Source organism: Eurytemora carolleeae, unplaced genomic scaffold (genome assembly GCF_000591075.1).
Source record: "Eurytemora carolleeae unplaced genomic scaffold, Eaff_2.0 scaffold30, whole genome shotgun sequence".
NCBI lineage: Eukaryota > Metazoa > Arthropoda > Copepoda > Calanoida > Temoridae > Eurytemora > Eurytemora carolleeae.
The window spans coordinates 419,053-438,165 of NW_019396243.1; the positions used below are offsets into that span (position 1 = coordinate 419,053).

General features: G+C 33.0%; 2 protein-coding genes across 2 annotated transcripts in view; one reads left to right on the plus strand and one right to left on the minus strand.

Annotated features, from left to right (window-relative positions):
- The window catches only part of LOC111699172 (voltage-dependent calcium channel type A subunit alpha-1-like), a gene marked incomplete at its 5' end in the record, with an annotated part of 65,770 nt that extends 57,671 nt beyond the window's left edge, over nucleotides 1-8,099 (plus strand). Inside the window, 5 exon segments of the mRNA XM_023469773.1 lie at nucleotides 268-374; nucleotides 1,236-1,327; nucleotides 2,582-2,628; nucleotides 4,541-4,567; nucleotides 6,478-8,099. Coding sequence (XP_023325541.1) covers nucleotides 268-374; nucleotides 1,236-1,327; nucleotides 2,582-2,628; nucleotides 4,541-4,567; nucleotides 6,478-7,109 — 905 coding nt within the window.
- A 1,441-nt stretch (nucleotides 8,100-9,540) lies between these two features.
- LOC111699199 (muscle-specific protein 20) lies at nucleotides 9,541-17,807 on the minus strand. The gene is made up of 5 exons (XM_023469807.1): nucleotides 17,724-17,807; nucleotides 16,141-16,269; nucleotides 13,833-13,955; nucleotides 11,972-12,151; nucleotides 9,541-10,303 (listed from the first exon to the last, which is right to left on the minus strand). The coding sequence occupies exons 1-5, from the start codon at nucleotides 17,763-17,765 to the stop codon at nucleotides 10,265-10,267; spliced, it is 513 nt and encodes a 170-aa protein (XP_023325575.1). The 5' UTR covers nucleotides 17,766-17,807; the 3' UTR covers nucleotides 9,541-10,264.
- Between the last annotated feature and the right edge of the window lie 1,306 nt (nucleotides 17,808-19,113).

The following is a 19,113-nucleotide window of genomic DNA, read 5'->3' on the forward strand; positions in this document are numbered from 1 at the left end:
CAAATCCTGAATCACTGATTTACTGATCCAGCGACCTCTCTAATTCATAAAATTTGGTTCCGGTTACATAACGATTACTTTATCTTAAGTTCAAGCCCCGGGCTTGGATTTTAACTCCAACAAAGGATGAAACTTTAGTCTTAGTCCCCAGTACCTGTAGCTGTAAGGTAGAAGATTTAATACAACCTTGGAATCGTCATACTTGAAGAGTTTTAGGTCGTCTTTACAGTCTTAAAAAAATATTTAAAAAAAGTTTTTATATTTTAGAAATAGGACGCGGCACCCTGACTGTTGGTAAGATGTATGGTGGTATACTGATGCTAGAAAACTGGAAACAGACTCAGTTCAGGGATTCAATACCTTCAGGGAACAAGGTAGTATACCTTCAGAGAACAAGGTAGTAAACCTTCAGGGAACAAGGTAGTAAACCTTTAAGGAACAAGGTAGTAAACCTCTAAGGAACAAGGTAGTAAATCTTCAAGGAACAAGGTAGTAAACCTTCAAGGAACAAGGTAGTAAACCTTCAAGGAACAAGGTAGTAAACCTTCAAGGAACAAGGTAGTAAACCTTCAGGGAACAAGGTAGTAAACCTTCAGGGAACAAGGTAGTAAACCTTCAAGGAACAAGGTAGTAAACCTTCAGGGAAAAAGGTAGTAAACCTTCAGGGAACAAGGTAGTAGACCTTCATGGAACAAGGTAGTACACTTTCAAGGAACAAGGTAGTAAACCTTCAAGGAACAAGGTAGTAAACCTTCAGGGAACAAGGTAGTAAACCTTCATGGAACAAGGTAGTACACTTTCAAGGAACAAGGTAGTTCAGGGAACAAGGTAGTAAACCTTCAGGGAACAAGGTAGTAAACCTTCAAGGAACAAGGTAGTAAAAGTATTTAAAGGGATTGTCAACGTAATTTAAACTTACAACCATAACCCTTTAAACCTTTGTCTGTTTTATATTTCTTACATTTTTTTTATTTTAATTACAAATAATTTAAAAAGTGTACTTGCGGATTACGCAGAAAAGATAAGGAGGGAAATCGACGATATCTTTCTCTTTGTTACTCCAAATTTAAATCCAAATTTAAGTTTACGTACACTGACACTGCACAAATGTTAACCTTTTATAATATTTGCAGAATTTTTGAATCATAATTTGAGTCCAACCGTCGTCTTCTTTTAATTTAGTTTTCCGGGTCTTACTGTTTTTTCTAGAAACTTAAATTTTATGTCTTCTTTAGGGAGGAATGTTTAAAGCTTTGGACAAGGCTCGGCGTTTGAACAATATAGAAGAAAACTCTTATTCGAACCATATCTCAGCTTTCTCCTCCAGGTAAACCATGAACAAACCATAAACAAACCATAAACAAACCATGAACAAACCATAATTAAACCATGAACAAACCATAATTAAACCATGAACAAACCATAATCAAACCACAATCAAACCATAATCAAACCATAATCAAACCACAATCAAACCATAATCAAACCATAGTCAAACTATGAACAAACCATGAACAAACAATAATCAAACCAAAGTACTAGACAAACCCTTAATCCTGGATTCAAATCTAACTCCTGGATCCAAAACCTTACTCCTAGATACAAACCTTACTCCTAGATACAAGCTATAAGCCTAGATACAAACCTTAATCCTGGATCGAATCTTACTCATAGATACAAACCTTACTTCTAGATACAAACCTTACTCTTAGATACAAGCCTTACTTCTAGATACAAACCTTACTTCTAAATACAAACCTTACTTCTAGATACAAACCTTACTCCTAGATACAGACCTTACTTCTAGATACAAACCTTACTCCTAGATACAAACCTTACTCCTAGATACAAACCTTACTTCTAGATATAAACCTTACTCCTGGATACAAACCTTACTTCTAGATACAAACCTTACTTCTAGATACAAACCTTACTTCTAGATACAAACCTTACTTCTAGATACAAACCTTACTGTAAAAATAGAATTTAATGTTTCCATTTAAACTAGAGACCCACAGAGTGCTTTCTTTCATTTCCATTTAAAGCCAAGCATAAAAGTCTGATTGAACTTGAATTATTGAAAAATTTAAAAGATTCGGCTCGAGTATTCATGCCTCAGACCCAGGTTTAAGGCTTAATTATTGACCCAACTTATGAATCAGCAGACAACAGATTGTGCTTGTGATCGACAGCTTCCAATTTTTAGACTCGACTTAAGGAGTTATGCTCAATCAAATAGGACAATCTATTTGGGCCCAATGAAAATAAAACCGACCTTGATTGGGTTTAGTGAAGAATTCGTCTCTATGTTGATTCAAATTCCTCAAATCCTCCAATTTCCACAATATGACAATACGCCAAACAATATTAAACCTGTTTAATAAACTAAATTCTGGGAAAAATTAGTTGCAACTTAAATCTGAAACTCGAGTCTTAAATTAGTCTCAATGGCAGCTGAGACCTGAGTCTTATTTTCCTAAATTTTTTAAATCGCGGGCTCAGGATATATTCTCCTATCCTATTGGGCATCCATCTCTTGGCGCCTGATTTAACTTTTAAAATTATTTTTTTTCATTTCCAGAAGAATAAATCCAGTCTCCAACTCCCCGCCCTATCCAACTATGCCAGGTAAGACGACCTATAAATATTTATTAAAATTAATATGGGTCATATGAAGGCATTTTAAGACATTTGGCTGCATTAATTGTGTACTAACTTAAAGGGAGTGTTGACGCAATTTCACGGAACCCTAATTTAAAGAGGAGTGGCATGTATGATTTACAATAATAAAGAAGATACCTTCTTTTTTCTATCTTAAAGTGTGTAGAATTATGAAAATTTCCTTCATTGCCTTTACAGCATAAATCCACAATGTTATGGCAAAATTTATGGAAAATAATTATTTTTTAGCTAGAAAATCAAGGATATCTCCTCATCGTTCATTGATCAGATAAAAGTTGTGAACACGTCACTCTCTTAAAATAGACTCACTGGAAATTATGTCTATATTCCCTTTAAATGGAGGAAAAATGGGACACCATTTTGAAAATCCAAGAATTCAAAAATATCTTTTTTTACGAAAGAATGCCGCGTGGCTCAAAGAACAATTTAATTTTAATTTTTTAGTAATTCCTTTACTTTTAATCAACATTACATACGATAAGTGGGCGTACTCAGTTGTTGTGTTATGAGCTGAAAACTTTTAAATAGAAAGAAAGAGTTTAGCTCATTCTCTTACAAGGAAAGATGAACCGATCTTTCATTGGTTGAATCTCAAAAGTGTTGACCAATGAGAGATCACTAAATATCTCTGTACGAGGAGAAAGAAGTTTAAATCATTCCATTCATTTATAAGTTTTTAGCCTTGGATAAATGCACTTTTATGTTCTTGATGTTGAAATAAGAAATAAATGTATGTACATGTATATTGTAAACACATGAAATCTGCAGGTTTATCAAAATTGGTTAAATTATTAAACTATCTAAACAAGAAGTATTCATATAAGGAGAAACCAGTCTTTATGTCCTCTGTAACTCAAGCTTATGCGACTATAGTTCTGTATTTAAAGAATACAATTTTTCAAATGTCGTCTTTTTATGAGAGACAGTATCACGCCTCTTCTTTTAGAACGATCTTACATTTTTAGGGACTTTGAACATTAATTTATAACTTTAATATAAAAAGACGACATTTGAATTGGAGAAAGATTACTTCAAAACTCGAACTTTAGTCGAGATTTTAAATATATGTTTGTTGTTGGTATAAATGTATTTTGTTGACACCCCCCCCCCCCTCCTGAGTGCATATGTCAGATTCTTGTTTTGGATGTGACTTTAATAGTAAATGTTATTGAAGTACTTTTCTCATTTCTTCTCCGTCAGAACTTGTTATGAAAAGAACTGAACATTTGCCTCAATCTCTAATCTTCTTTGCAACCTGATGGAGTAAACCTTTGATATTTCAAACTTTGACTATTTGACTATCTGGCCGGCATAATTTGCAGTTTAAAATGTCAGGTTGCAAAGCTAGTAATAAGGAATATAAATATAGAGTTTGAGACAGGAGTTCAGTTCCTTTCCAAAAGAAAAAATGGTTATAATTTCCTGCATGTAGGGTGTCAAATTTTCCTGAAGCTGTTAAAAATAAAAACCATTTTAACTTTGTAAATTCGGCGAATCCTAGCTTTTTTAACCGATATTCAAGAAACCCATACCCCTGGCTGTTTCACAAAACTAGGTTTGACATGTTGAAAAAGTTACGGAAACGATTATTCCATGTGGAATTAATCCGGGATAATTGTCCTATAAACTTGTTTTAGCTTGGTAGTCTGAATTCGGTTAAAAAATGTGTTGCCCTTAATTTTCTGAAGTTTTTAATGGTTTATAATATACTATAACAGATTCAGAATAGTTGGTAAGGTGTTTACGGATCCAAGATGATCCGAAAGAAATTGGAAACCCTACATGCAACTTGAACGTCATGAAATATTGAACCTGTCATGTTGTTGTTGTTGTTGTTTGAACATTGTTGTTTTCCTAGAGAGAATCGTACTGCAGGATTTCAGAGGTAAACAAATACAGCTAGATCTGTGGTTAGCAGACATTTAGTAACTGAGGATTTTTAACATTTCTCTTTCACTCTTAGAAATTACGCTAATAATGTGTTAAAAGTTCTAAATAAGCAAAATTATTGCATGTGCATGCAATGAACGAGAGTTTTAAAGTGACTGCAATAATAATTTCAAGTGACCATGACAATGCCAGGTTAACAATGGTACTTTTAAAAGCTTTGTGTGACCTAGATGTCATTGCCATCTTTGCATGGAGGGTCACTTGAAATTACGCTGGCTATTACTTTACTGAAGATAAATCATTGAAATATTTGTTAATACTTCCTACTGTTCTTAACACCGAAATCAATGAAAATGAATTCTGGAAAATGCGCAATTTTGATGATTTAAATGTTTTTGCATTCACTTATCATTTAAGGAAATTTGCACTTAAAATATATAGTTACAGTATACATATATACGTTAAATGAAAATTTTTTTTTATTAATTTTTGAGGGAATTTATTACACCTCATATTTCTCGTTTTTGGGTCGATAATGTGGCTTTTACACGAGGCGAAAAAGTAACTTAACCCGGCTAACAAAATTTAAAATGTCAATTCTAATAATCCCCGTTGTGGGGTGATAAACTTACTTTATTACCTTACAACATGGTGATAAAGTAACGTTATCGACGTTTGGTGTGTAATACTATCATTTTGATCTCAAACAAATTAGAAAAAATAAAATCCCGGCATAAACTATTTCGCACTTAACATAATTTAAATAGATATTTATTTAAACAAATAATTTTTATTCATTTACAATATTACTTTTATTATCTTTTTGAGAAATTTCAATCTTTAATCCAAACTAATAAAAAAAAATATAAGCTTTGACAGCATTTGTTTGCCAGGATTTAACTTTTTCAGCCATTGATCATTAAAAAAACTACAAACACAAGTATTAGGAACTAAAAAACAATTTGGTCAAGAGAGTTGATTTTTGAGAAAACAAATATTTTGGATTTGTGCAATGTGCATGATGCATGATGCATGATGCACATATGTATATTTTTGTTAAATTTTATAAATATTTATGATGCAAGAAGCTCTATTAAAAAGTCCTGAATAGATTATCTGTGGAATGTTGTATTACAAATATGGCATGAAAGGAATTGAACACAACCACAGCAAACTAAAATTTTCTAATCCCATCTTTGCAACCTGATGGTATTAATTTTTGATAATTTAACTTAATTATTTTATTTCATGGAATTCATTGTTAGAAATATTAAAAGGCCCAAGTCATCAGATTGCAAAGATATATGATTTAGAAAATTGTAGATGAGAATGGACTTATTAATTATTAGATTTGTTACAACATTTCTTGATCATTTGCATGATTATGAACTTTCTTCTTAATAGTTATATTTTTTTATGAATTGATTTTAGAACTGTAGATATTGATAATGCAGTTAGATTTTGAGCTTTTTTGTAGAAATTATAGAATTAACCCTTATTTAAGCTATTTTTATTGGTTTTCTAAATTCCATTTTATCTGTTTTGAGTCTCAAGTTAGTTTTAGTTTAGTTGGTAAAATTCCTTTCCCTTTTATTCTTTCTGTGATTTTATTCTTTGTCATTAAGTATTGAGTCTTTGCTGCAAATATATCTTTGTAACCTGATGGCGTAACCTTTTGATATTTTAAACTTAAATTATTTGATTTAACGAAATTCTAAGTTTGAAATATCTAAGGTCTAAAACAAAGGGATTATAAAATCAGAGTTTGTGGCAAGGACGCGATTCGTTTGTATTTTCTATGAAAATTTTTTTTACATGAAATTCGTATTTTTTGGCATTCAAATATTTGATTTAGTGGTTTGTTCCTTTCTAAAATCTGAATTTTAATCAATATTGTGTGTTTAGGTTATTCTGATGATGAGGAAACCTATGGAGGGGAGTGGAATAACTCGAGATCTGATGCTAGATTTTACCAGGATACATGGGAGGCTCCTAGTCCTCCTCCCAGGACCCCCTGGAGAACAGCTCATATCCAACCTGACCTTCTCCTAGCCCACACACCTTCTCCGCACCGACGGAGTGCCACAGATCCAAACATTGCTGGTCTGCTCCGACCTCCACCACCTCGTCGTCGGCTTCCTCCAACCCCTCAGCAGCCCTCAAACCTAAACATAGATCAGCTCCATCCTATTCATATAAACCGGTCTCCAACATTACCGGGTCTTCTCTCCGAGACTGATCTAAGCATAAACTTCCCTAAACTCAGTCGTAGTCCCTCTCATAAACATTTCGGAGATTTTTCTCCTTTACTAGGAATGATTCCTTCAACCCTGCCCCGTCATTCTGTACCTGCCCGTCGTACCCTCCCTGCTCCTCTACCTGGATGGGCGGGAATGGAGGAGGCCGTCCAGGCGGGGCGTGGTAGTCGTATGCTCCCTGTTGTAGTTCAACCACGTCCTGGTGTTGGTCCTAGTCCTAGTAGAGGACAAAATCATAGGAATAGAAATAGTGAGGACGAAGAGGAGGACTGGTGTTGAGAGGAGAGATTGGTCTGGAAAATGAGTTGGAGGACAAGGACTGGTTTTAGGATAAGAAAAATGAAATTAGTAGAATGGGTGCTGGGATTAGGTTGAGTAGGTTAATTACTAGGACAAGAACTGTTGTTTATGGAGGAAGAATTATAGGGATTAAGAGGAGAAAAACACGGAAGAGGGGATAAGGAGTAGTTTGGAACGAGGGGTTGGGATGAGAAGTAAGTAAGAAGGATTGGATGAGAAAGTGTAGGGCGGAGGTTGGAATGAAGAGTAGTAAGAAAGAGTTCGGGTTGAGGAGGAGTAGGACGGAGGTTGGGATGAGAAGGAGTTGGACGGAGGTTGGGATGAGAAGGAGTAGGTCGGGATGAGTAGGACGGAGGTTGAGATGAGTAGGACGGAGGTTGAGATGATGAGGAGTTGGACGGGGGTTGGGATGAGGAGAGTAGGATGGTGGTTGGGATGAGGAGGAGTAGGACAGGGGCTGGGATGAGGAGAGTAGGATGGTGGTTGGGATGAGGAGGAGTAGGACGGAGATGGGGATGAGGAGGAGTAGGATGGAGTTTGGGATGAGGAGAGGTAGGACGGAGATCGGGAAGAGGAGGAGTAGGAAGGGGGCTGGGATGAGGAGGAGTTGGACGGAGATGGGGATGAGGAGAGGTAGAATGGAAATTGTGATGAATGGGGCGGAAGTTAGTATGAGGGAAGTGGGACGGAAGTGTGGATGATGAGGAGGATTAGGACGGGTGGTATGATGAGAAGTAGGACGTATGTTGGACTTGATTAGTAGGATTGCTGAGAAAAGTAGGTAGTAAGATTACAAAACTGTGTGGGTCGGGTTTTGTTAGGATTTAAAGCTCTGAAATCCATATTGTATAACATGGATTAAGGACGAACAAATCTGTGATTTCTGATGTGAATTTTATATTAGTAAATTGTTGTTCTTGTTCTTTTTAATATTTACAAAATAATGATGTAATAAAGATTTTTAATAAACTGTTGGTCCATAATTTGATATTAATCTTAACAAACTTGTATGTAAACTTTTGTATTGTGGATATCGAGATCAATGCTTGATCTAGATCTATTGTTAATCTACAGATTAATTTAATTTTTATTTTTCATTCCGTAAAAAGAAACAAAGGCGCTTCACTTAAAATTCCAACATTTGCAGTATCGGACTGGGTTTTAGGTAGCTAAGGTAAGTTGTACAGTATATGTACAGACTGTAGCTACAAAGGTTAAGTTGTACAGTATATGTACAGACTGTAGCTACAAAGGTTAAGTTGTACAGTATATGTACAGACTGTAGCTACATAGGTTAAGTTGTACAGTATATGTACAGACTGTAGCTACATAGGTTAAGTTGTACAGTATATAAACAGACTGTACAAAACTGGAAAGAACACCTAATGAATTATCTCCTTCTTGACAGATGATGCTTGTTCACAACTACATTTCAAACAAATGTACATCAGTATTCATGTACAGAGCTACAAACAAATGTACATCAGTATTCATGTGCATAGCTACAAACAAAGGATGAGACCTCAGGGACGACTGTCCGGAAATTTTACTGTTTCCTTATAATTATGATTCCCTTCAACTGTAAACTTTCTTATTCATTTATAGACTTAATCTTACACAATTCAACCAGGATATCATCATATTTTAAGAGTTTCAGGTCGTCTTTACAGTCTCGTCATTTGTGGGTAATTCTGTATATACCATGTGCGTTGTTCCTACAGGGTGTCCCAATAAACCTGTCAATTGAGTGAGGATTTTGATAAATTACTGAAATAAATCAACACCAGGGGGCGGAAACGTCATTTGTGTGTGTCTTTACCAAAAGAGTGTGTGTCAGTTTAAAGTACCAAAGGTATGTACAGTAGGTTTTTACAGTACATATGAATCTCGGTATTTGTACAATCTAGGCGAGTACATTTGTTTATTGTTAATTGTTTACTAGAAATAAGTTTAATATGCATGTAATATATTATTTACATATTTAAGTTAACACTATAAGCCAAATTTTCATGCAAAGAATATAATTTGATTAAAGTTTACAACAAATATAGTCGTTATTCACGTTTAATTATAATTGACAACATTGTTCTGCAATTTCCTTGACTGTAATCATGTTGTGTGTCTGTACCAAAAGAGTGTGTGTAAGTTTAATGTTTAAGTTTAATGTAAGTTTAATGTTTATGTTACCGTACTGGTCTGCAAAGCAGTGCGACTGGCTTTCTCATGCCAGACCAGCTCCATTTCCTTTCCCTTTATTCCTATTCCCTGATCAACACTCGAACAATTCAACAATTAGAGCATGGCACCCACCTATTTCATACCGCACACTGCCAGGCAACAAAGAAATAGAGAAAAATGTGATTTTCAATATATTTCTTTTTCTCGTCGACAGTTAAATGATACAAACATATTCATGAAATAATTTATTTTGATGAAAAGATTTAACAAAAGTTACATTGTTTTGAAAAAGTATATAGAAAATGCATAAACCATTGAATCAAGAATTTTATTCATCTTACATTACTAGTTAGATCCGTTAGATGCAGTCTGTACGGTACTATACTGTACTGTATACACACTGCACTTGATGATGCAGCCTGTACGGTACTATACTGTACTGTACTGTATACACTGCACTTGACGATGCAGTCTGTACGGTACTGTACTGTACTGTATACACACTGCACTTGATGATGCAGTCTGTACGGTACTGTACTGTACTGTACTGTACTGTATACACACTGCACTTGATGATGCAGTCTGTACTGTACTGTACTGTACTGTACTGTATACACACTGCACTTGATGATGCAGTCTGTACGGTACTGTACTGTACTGTACTGTACTGTATACACACTGCACTTGATGATGCAGTCTGTACCGTACTGTACTGTATACACACTGCACTTGATGCTACAAAATCTATAATTCTTCATACTTTTGGTCAAGAAAAAAAATTAAATAAAAATTTCATAAAACATTCAAAAACTTTTAGCATTATTGTTATCGACGTTAAAAAAATATTAAAGCTATCAGTGTAGGGGGACCGAGAGTTATACATTTAAAGAAAAGACGACAGAAAATTTTATGATTAAAAGTAGATTGTTACAGTTTTTTATATTGTGAAAGAATGTTTACATATGTCTCGTATTTCCCATTCCTCCATGACCGGCCTGAAAAAAATATTTCTTAATTTATTCTTATATTTTAATACTTTGTAGAGATTTAACAACCTTTATGTGTGAGGTAACATGTTTCTATTTTCATTGACTTTAGAAACGTGCATTTTCGTAAAAAAATATTTGAAAAGCCTAATTCTTTGAAATATGATCTGAAACGATAATAAAGATATACATTGTACAAACATTCACACTCACACTTTACACGCAAACCTAGATGTTTAGAAGAAAAATATAAAGATTAAGAACATAAATAACTATTTATAACCCTACTGGTTGAAGGGAGGCGAGGTATAAAGTATTTGAGCCAATACGCTCTGGTTAAAAATCTCATCAAAAAAGTCTCGAACCCTCGAGAAAAAGAAATGCTTTTGGCGAAAATACTTTACGATCCCCCTTCACACTCTTGTATGCAGAGTCCATTAGCCCTGATCCAATCAGGGTTCAGTCATGTGTTTTGAACCAATGGAAATTGCATGGTGGTATCATCTATCTTTCTATCTATCTTATTATCCAATCAGAGTCATGAATCCTTCAATCGCCGATATCAGTAAATGGAAATATTTACTTCTACTGAAACTATAGTGTTCAACCAGTAGGTTTTAGATAATTTTATGCCCTGGAAAATATTAAGAAATATGAATTTAATTGTTAACAGTATTAAAATAAATAAATACACAAAAATGGCACGTCAATTATAAAACATCTAATATACAGTTTAAACTTTTAAAAGTACATTTAAAGAAAATCCCAAATAGTAATGCTGGAAGATGATCATATGCGCGAACTTCAGAGCAAAAAATGCGTAAATATTGACTTTTAAACCCATAAGAAAATAGTGAAAATTTTAACCCAGCTCAGCTGGGAATATATGGGTTTCAGGCATAGATAAAGATAGATTGCGCATAAGACGACATTTTTCATCTTGAAAGATATAAGAGATGTTTTAAAGATATTCCTATTATATAGATTAACTAGGTCAGTTGTGAACATTGGCTGTTCTTATGTCATTGAGTACTTGTGGTGTACATGAGTTCCGTAGAGAGAAATTTAATTTAGTTTAGTCCTTCTCATGTACTTCTTCAGTTCTCGTCAATATGATATATTGCTCAGTGAAATATTGTTGTTCAAATAGTTCCATTATGAAATCTATTGAAACACCAAACCACCCCGCTTATCATTGAAGTACACTTTGACCCCTAGAAGTATGAGTTCGCGGACTGTACAATTCTTGGTGATTTTGCGTACATAAGCTATCTATGTTTATTTATTTATCTATGGTTTCAGGATATGGTCACCATAGATTAAAAAGAGGCCATCCAGGGCATAAAATATTTAAGACTAGGTTTAATTTTGTTGGTAAAAATCTTAGCTATTTCGTGGTTTCTAAAAAAAAATTCGAAGATTTTCCTGTTTTCATTCCCGGCCGGATTTAAAAACTTTGTGAGTATAAAGTAGTAATTTCTGTTTGTTTGTTTCACTGTTTGAATGGTAGAGAAAAACTCACGAAGCCCTGGACCGATTTGCCACAAATTTTGAGTATTTCTGTAGAACTACGGAAATATTCTTATCCTGGTTTAAAAATTAAAAGTTGAGTAGGATTACTTTATAAGAAAAACTCTGGGCGTATTCCAAAGCTAGTCTAAGTTATTAATTTAATACCTGAGATGCACCCTTATTGCTGCCTGCCTGCAGACCTATCTGAGAATTCCGTCCGGCCAGAATCTGCTCCTCGGAGAAGTTTCTCACGTTCTTATCCGCCATCTTAGGACCTATCTGGGGTCCGGTGTACTCAGGGTGCTTCTGAGTAGTTCGACCCAGGGAGAACAGGCAGAGAACAACCTGGAAACAAATGAATTGAGTCATTGCTACAAACGCCAATTGTCTTATTCCTATATCTTTACAATCTGATGGAGTACATATTTGATATTTAAACTTAGATTATTTAATATTACAGCTTTAGTAGTTTTAAATATCAAAGATCTACTACATCGAGTTAAAAAGGGCTTTGAATATCAGAGTTTGTGGCAAAAACTCAGTTTCTTTAATGAATAATGAAAAGTGACTTTAACCTAAACCACTTTTCTATAACTTGAACTGGTTCACGAGAGAAGTGGTTCAACGTCATCTTTGAAAGTAGAATTCATATTTTCGAAAACAACGGATGACAGGTATTTCGAACTATCGAAAACACGGTAAATTCGAGAAAATGGCACATGCACATTGCAATACAACCCCCTCTCATTCTTTAACTTCTAAAATACTCCCACCCCCACCCCCAAAAAATAAATATTCTAATTTGTGAATTAGAAAATGCACACAATTTATCTATGTTTCTCAATTACTTTATTTAACTTAATGTAACCTTTGAACTTAAATATATTTTAATGATTAAAAGTCATCCGGTGTTTCACGAATTCAAATAAAGTAATTTCTTGATTTATAGAACGTGCTTAATAAATGAGTCTGTTACAGCTTTTAATACTTGAATGTTAACATTTTTATCGTGTTTTTTATTCATGTGTTTTAAGAAGTAAAACAGAAAGTGTCGAAATGGTGTTTAAAACACTGAATGAATAATTTTGAAGGTTTCCACAAAGCTAACTCAAGTCTAGTTTATATCTTGTAACATTTTGTTTATTTGTCCAGGATTTCCTAGATAGTCCTCAGTCCCCTTTTCTATCATAAATAAATGACATAATCTGAACGAAAACGTCATTTACATGTTTCTAATTCATTTCTTCGGTTGAAATTAATTTAAAGGGTCTGGTTAGTATAAGTCTTTTTATTTAAAGAGTAACACAGAGGAAGATTTTGTCGTATCTTATAAAGTTAACATGTTGAATTTCAATGATCACTTTCTCGAACTAATGTTAATTTAATGTTAAAATTAATCTATGAAAAAAGTGTTTAATTTTTTTTACATTAAACAAGATGGAAGCCAGGCCTTTAAAATCCATTAGAACGAGATGGAAAATTTTATAATTAATTTCTCAATTTATATTTTGTCTTTAAACGATTTTTTTGTTGCCAAGAAACTTAACAAATAGTCTTTCTAAGGTTTATTCTTTTAGTTTTAATAATATCGAAAATTAATGAAAAAAATAATAAAAAAGGGTGTGTAGCGCACTGAATTTTCTAATCTGAATATTTGAATAAAATGTTTTCTCAAGTACTTCAGTCAAATCTACAAACATTTAAAGAAATTGTTAAGGTGATGATGTCAAAAATTAGAGTTCTGCAGAGGTTTGAGTTAGAGTCTAGAGGTTATACTTGGTTAATGTTCCTACCCTCGAATAGGTCTGGAGTCTAGAGGTTATACCTGGTTTATGATCCTAGCCTCGAATAGGTCCGCGAGTATAGAGGTTATACCTGGTTAATATTCCTAGCCTCGAGTAGGTCCGCGAGTATAGAGGTTATACCTGGTTTATATTCCTAGTCTCGAATAGGTCCGCGAGTATAGAGGTTATACCTGGTTTATGTTCCTAGCCTCGAATTGGTCCAGAATATAGAGGTTATATACCTGGTTTATATTCCTAGCCTCGAATAGGTCCGGAGTCTGGAAAACCTCCTCGTCAGGGACTCCGTACTTCTTGGCGGCGGCGAGAAAGGACTGGATGTTCTCCATGAGCAGAAAGGCGGGGCCCTGAATAAAAAAATACAATTAACAGGAAAATCCACAAAAAAACACTTTTAAAAATGAACAACACAAAAATCCAAGAAAAGGCAATCTTTTTAATATAGAGAGATATTTGCACAGTTCTTGGTTCCGGGTAAAACTTTGAATCTCAGGACAAATATTTACAGTTCCATTAACTTTCAATCTTTTTACCAATTTTAACATTTTAGTAAATAAGATTAAAATTGTATAATAATCGGATACAAAGGTTATTTTTTGTTATTTACCCTTCTATAGCGTCACGTTCAATTTTTATAATTTTTTTCATCCTAAAATTATCTATTCATGACGTTTTCCGCAGTTGACTGAAAGAAAAAAATTCTATAATTTTATGGAATTATAATTTCAATCTTTAAAAAAAAATTGATAAATTAATTTAAATTTTTTTATACGTTTTTGACGTTAAATTGCAACTTATTGATGAAACGATAAAAGCAAAGAGAATAGAATATATATTAGAGTGGAATTTAGTCAATCCCTCGGTATGAATTTTTTCATTCCCTTTCAACCTGAAAGTGTGCAAATCATGTAAATGTTCACAAATTATATGCAGTAGAGTACATTAATACAGTATGTTCCCTAGACTATCCATTTCAATTTCGAATTTTTTAAAGCTGTTAAATAACCTTTATAAAATTAATTAGGTGAATAAAAAAAACATCATTTGATTTATAGTTATAACAAAAAATCATCGTTCTTTTAATATTAATTTTAGATTTTCTATAAAATGATGTTCTAGGGCCAAAATATGTGAACTACGTACCTGCAGTATGGAAACAGTACAACAAAATGGCCGTTTAACACTTTTTTTCTATTAAATTCCACTCTAATATATATTCTATTCTCTTTGGATAAAGGATTTGATATCTATATTTATTATTATTTTATCAGTATATAGGTCCTTATCACTATTTTCTGTATTATGTTTTGTTAATAAAGTCTGATTCAGGATATCATGTCCCTTATCTTTGTATACTTAAAAAAGAAAAAAGTTTAAGGTTCACAAAAAACACGGATTGTCGTCAAAAGTTTCTTTGAACTCTTTTCCCCTGGACAATAAACTTTTTTTAAAAGAAACATAAAATAGAAATAATTTAATATTTAGAAAAATAAAATCCTGCGTAAAATAAATGCCAATTCAACAATTATTCCGCTTTTTATTGGTTATCTTGTTCTATTTTATTGGTTATCTTGTTCTATTTTATTGGTTATCTCGTTCTATTTCATTGGTTATCTTGTTCTATTTTATTGGTTTATTTTATTGGAAATCTTGTTCTATCTTGTTGGTTCTCTTGTTCTATTTTATTGGTTATCTTGTTCTATTTTATTGGTTATCTTGTTCTATTTTATTGGTTATCTCGTTCTATTTCATTGGTTATCTTGTTCTATTTTATTGGTTATCTTGTTCTATTTTATTGGTTATCTTGTTCAATTTTATTGGTTATCTTGTTCTATTTTATTGGTTATATTGTTATATTTTATTGGTTATCTTGTTCTATTTCATTGGTTATCTTGTTCTATTTTATTGGTAACCTTGTTCTATTTTATTTGTTATCTTGTTCTATTTTATTGGTTATCTTGTTCTATTTTATTGATTATCTTATTCTATTTTATTGGTTATCTTGTTCTATTTTATTGGTTATCTTGTTCTATTTTATTGGTTATCTTGTTCTATTTTATTGGAAATCTTGTTCTATCTTGTTGGTTCTCTTGTTCTATTTTANGATTCATGTCAATGTAGTATTTACCTTCTCCTTAAACTTTGGTGCACGTTCAAGCTTTAGCAAAATTGATTCAAGGGAATGTCGTATTTACCTTCTCCTTAAACTTTTGTGCACGTGCACGCTTGAACAAGGTTGATTCATGTCAATGTCGTATTTACCTTCTCCTTATAAATTTTGGTGCACGTGCACGCTTGAACAAGATTGATTCATGGGAATGTCGTATTTACCTTCTCATTAAATTTTGGTGCACGTGCACGCTTGAACAAGATTGATTCATGGGAATGTCGTATTTACCTTCTCATTAAATTTTGGTGCACGTCCAAGCTTGAACAAGATTGATTCATGGGAATGTCGTATTTACCTTCTCATTAAATTTTTGTGCACGTGCACGCTTGAACAAGATTTATTTATGTCAATGTCGTATTTACCTTCTCCTTAAACTTTGGTACACTATTAGGTGCAAGCTTGTTCATCAGTTTGCAGAGAATGATTCCATTCTTGAGAACCTCTTCAAATTCTCCCTCGGGCAAAGGATCCTCGAGGACTGCAGCAATCCACTAAAAATATAGAAATCCGTGCATTTTTTTCAAAATGGAGAAATAAGAAACAACATGGCGGCGTCATAAAATAAGTAGAAGGTTCCAAAACAAAATTGTGGATTTGGAACAAGGTTGTATAATAAGGTTGGTCACTCTCGATGCGTTCCAATGTACGGAAAATGCCTTTTCTATGAAAGATAGATAAAAACCTCACATATAATCAGTGACGTCATATTAGGTTTTTAACTATCTATCTTCGGAGACAACAATTTCCATACATTGGAGCGCATCGAGAGTATAAACCAACCTTATTATACAAACTTGATTTAGAGACAAAATGGTTGATTTAGTGTGAAAACTGTAGATTCAGAAACAAAATGGAGGGTCATGAAACAAACTGGTCGATTCAGAGACTTATTGGTGGACTCAGTGACAGCTGATGAAATTTAACAACACAATGTTTTCAGAACTAAGATGGTGACTAAAAATCAAAATGGTGGATTCGAAATTAAAATGGCGAGTTTATAACGGATTCAACGGACAGACATCTTGAATAGTTTAAACTGATATTTTTGCTTGTTTTCTTAGTTTGAACGATGATACTCATGAAAGCTCAGAAAGTTTGCGGTTTATAGCTTCCATAGTGCTCATTTAACATCTCACTTCTGAAGTGTGTAACAAAAAACACATTTTTTTAATAAAATAATTTTCACTTCTACTTGCATGCAATTTTAGAGAACGAAAAAAATGTGTCCCATTAAATTATTTTAACAGCGGTTCTATTTTTGGAACACCCTTTCACCTAGGGTGTTGTACACTAAGGGTAGGGAGTGGCGGATTTTCAAGAATAAATCTGCTGAAGGATGACATGGCGGGATATTGAAGAACCTCCATTGTGTGTTATTAATTGAGTTTGAACAAAACTAAGCATATGATGAGAATCATCTTTAAATATAATTAAAACTGAAAATAACACCATAGGAATTTCATAATATATACTTTTCTTCATTAAAAAGGTAGGAGGGGGGCAGTGCATTGTTATCAAGTACGATGAGTACAAACCTTAAATTCAAGGCAAAAACTCGAGGTTTTAATTTGAACAGGTGGATATTAAAAAAAATGGATTTTGATTTAAGAACAAAATGGCGGGTTTAGTGAGAAAGTGTTGTTAAGGAATTGAGTTTTTATCACAAACTCTGATTTTCTAATCTCTATATCTTTGCAATCCGATGTTGTAAACCTTTGGTATTTGACCCTATAAGTTCTGGCAAATAGTTGGGAACATAAAAGGTTTACACAATCAGGTTGCAAAGATATACGGATTAGAAAATTAAGCTCGTGGCAAAAACTAAATTCCCTTAGAGACAATTTGAGTGATTTAGAGAATATATGGTGGATTTTACAGAAATATAAATTGATAAAAAATTATAATATAACAATTAATGTTTTGAAAACCCCGTTGAAAAATTTACCTCCAAAATTTCCTGTTCTTGTTCTGGGTTTCTGGGCGCCATTTTAGTTTTAGTTTTTCTCTGAAACAAAAATAACAAATCAGTAATAAATAAGTTTTGAATGTGCTCGAGAGGAGGGTTGGGATGGAACTGAGAAGGATGAGAGAGAGAGGATCTAGGTTGACAGGAACCATCCCTTGATATGAGGACTAGGAGTCAAGGTTCTCCGTGTTCGATCACACACCTGGAGATATAGAATAATATCCATGATACCAGGATGGCACAGGAAGATGCATATTTAGAATATCCGGACATTTAATCATTCTTCAGATATGTATATATATAATATATACACACATGCAGTATACTATACATGGATTGGATCAAAGAGTATGCACATATATAGTCAAATGTTTAAATCGTTTTAGGGTAAATAGTTTTTTTTCAAGATTTTTAACCCATATTTTTCTATAAAATTATATAACGAATTGTTGATAAATGTCGAAGATTAATTACTATTGACTCTGCAGATTAATCAAAGAAAACTTTGTAAATTTTAATCCTCTCTGGGCCAGGTTGATCAATTTTCAACCCACGGAAGATTGAAATTGTGTAACAAATTCATAATCAATATTTATTATCAAATTGTTATATGCAAGAATTTAAATACTTTAAAAAATCAGATTTAAAATACGCTTTTTGAAGATATTTCTTCAAAAACCATGGAACCTCATTCCTTCTTCATTATTAAAAGGGCTAAGATTGGTATTTCACATTTCCCTCAAATACTTTTTCTAATCAAGAATTAAAGAGACATCCATGTTTTTTCTTGTTTAATTATCTTTAATTGTGGTATCTCTTCAGAAATGATTTGTAGATTTCTAGTGCAGAAACAATGGAGAAATTGCCATAATTAAACACTTTAGATTGAAATTATATCGACATTTCCTATAGTTATTTATTTTCATATTTACTACCTAGGAAACACAGCTTGGCCTGGAAACAAAAATTTCCCTATAAAATTAATCTTACTTAACTTTTAGACAAATCATTAATTCTTCTCAAACATACAAACAAAAACACAGAGATTACTACTCATATGTAGATGAACATTCAAAAGAATTAATTTTAAGAAGTTGTAAAATTATTAAGCTTTACAGTAAATTATATATTCTTATCTTTAGGTAGCCAAGTAAAGTCGTAAAAGATTTTATAACAACATAAATGTGACAAAATTAACACCGATAACATTATTTACAATTTTTTAATTGATAAATCAGAATTTTTAGTTATTTAAAGGTAGTGACCGGCAATGTACAGGTAGTTGAACTGAGAATGTAGTTTTGTGGAGAACTATTTTATGAATTATTTAAGACCAATGAAACCTTTTTACGGTGCATTTTTTCAGCAA

Excerpts from the sequence above, each read along its gene's own strand:
- LOC111699199 (XM_023469807.1), bottom strand. The coding sequence starts at position 17,765 with ATGGCGCCCAGAAACCCAGAACAAGAACAGGAAATTTTGGAG. Across the intron at positions 13,956-16,140 it reads TACCAAAGTTTAAGGAGAAG|GGCCCCGCCTTTCTGCTCAT; the intron begins GTAAATACGACA and ends TTTTTTATTCAG. Across the intron at positions 10,304-11,971 it reads GCAATAAGGGTGCATCTCAG|GCCGGTCATGGAGGAATGGG; the intron begins GTATTAAATTAA and ends TATTTTTTTCAG.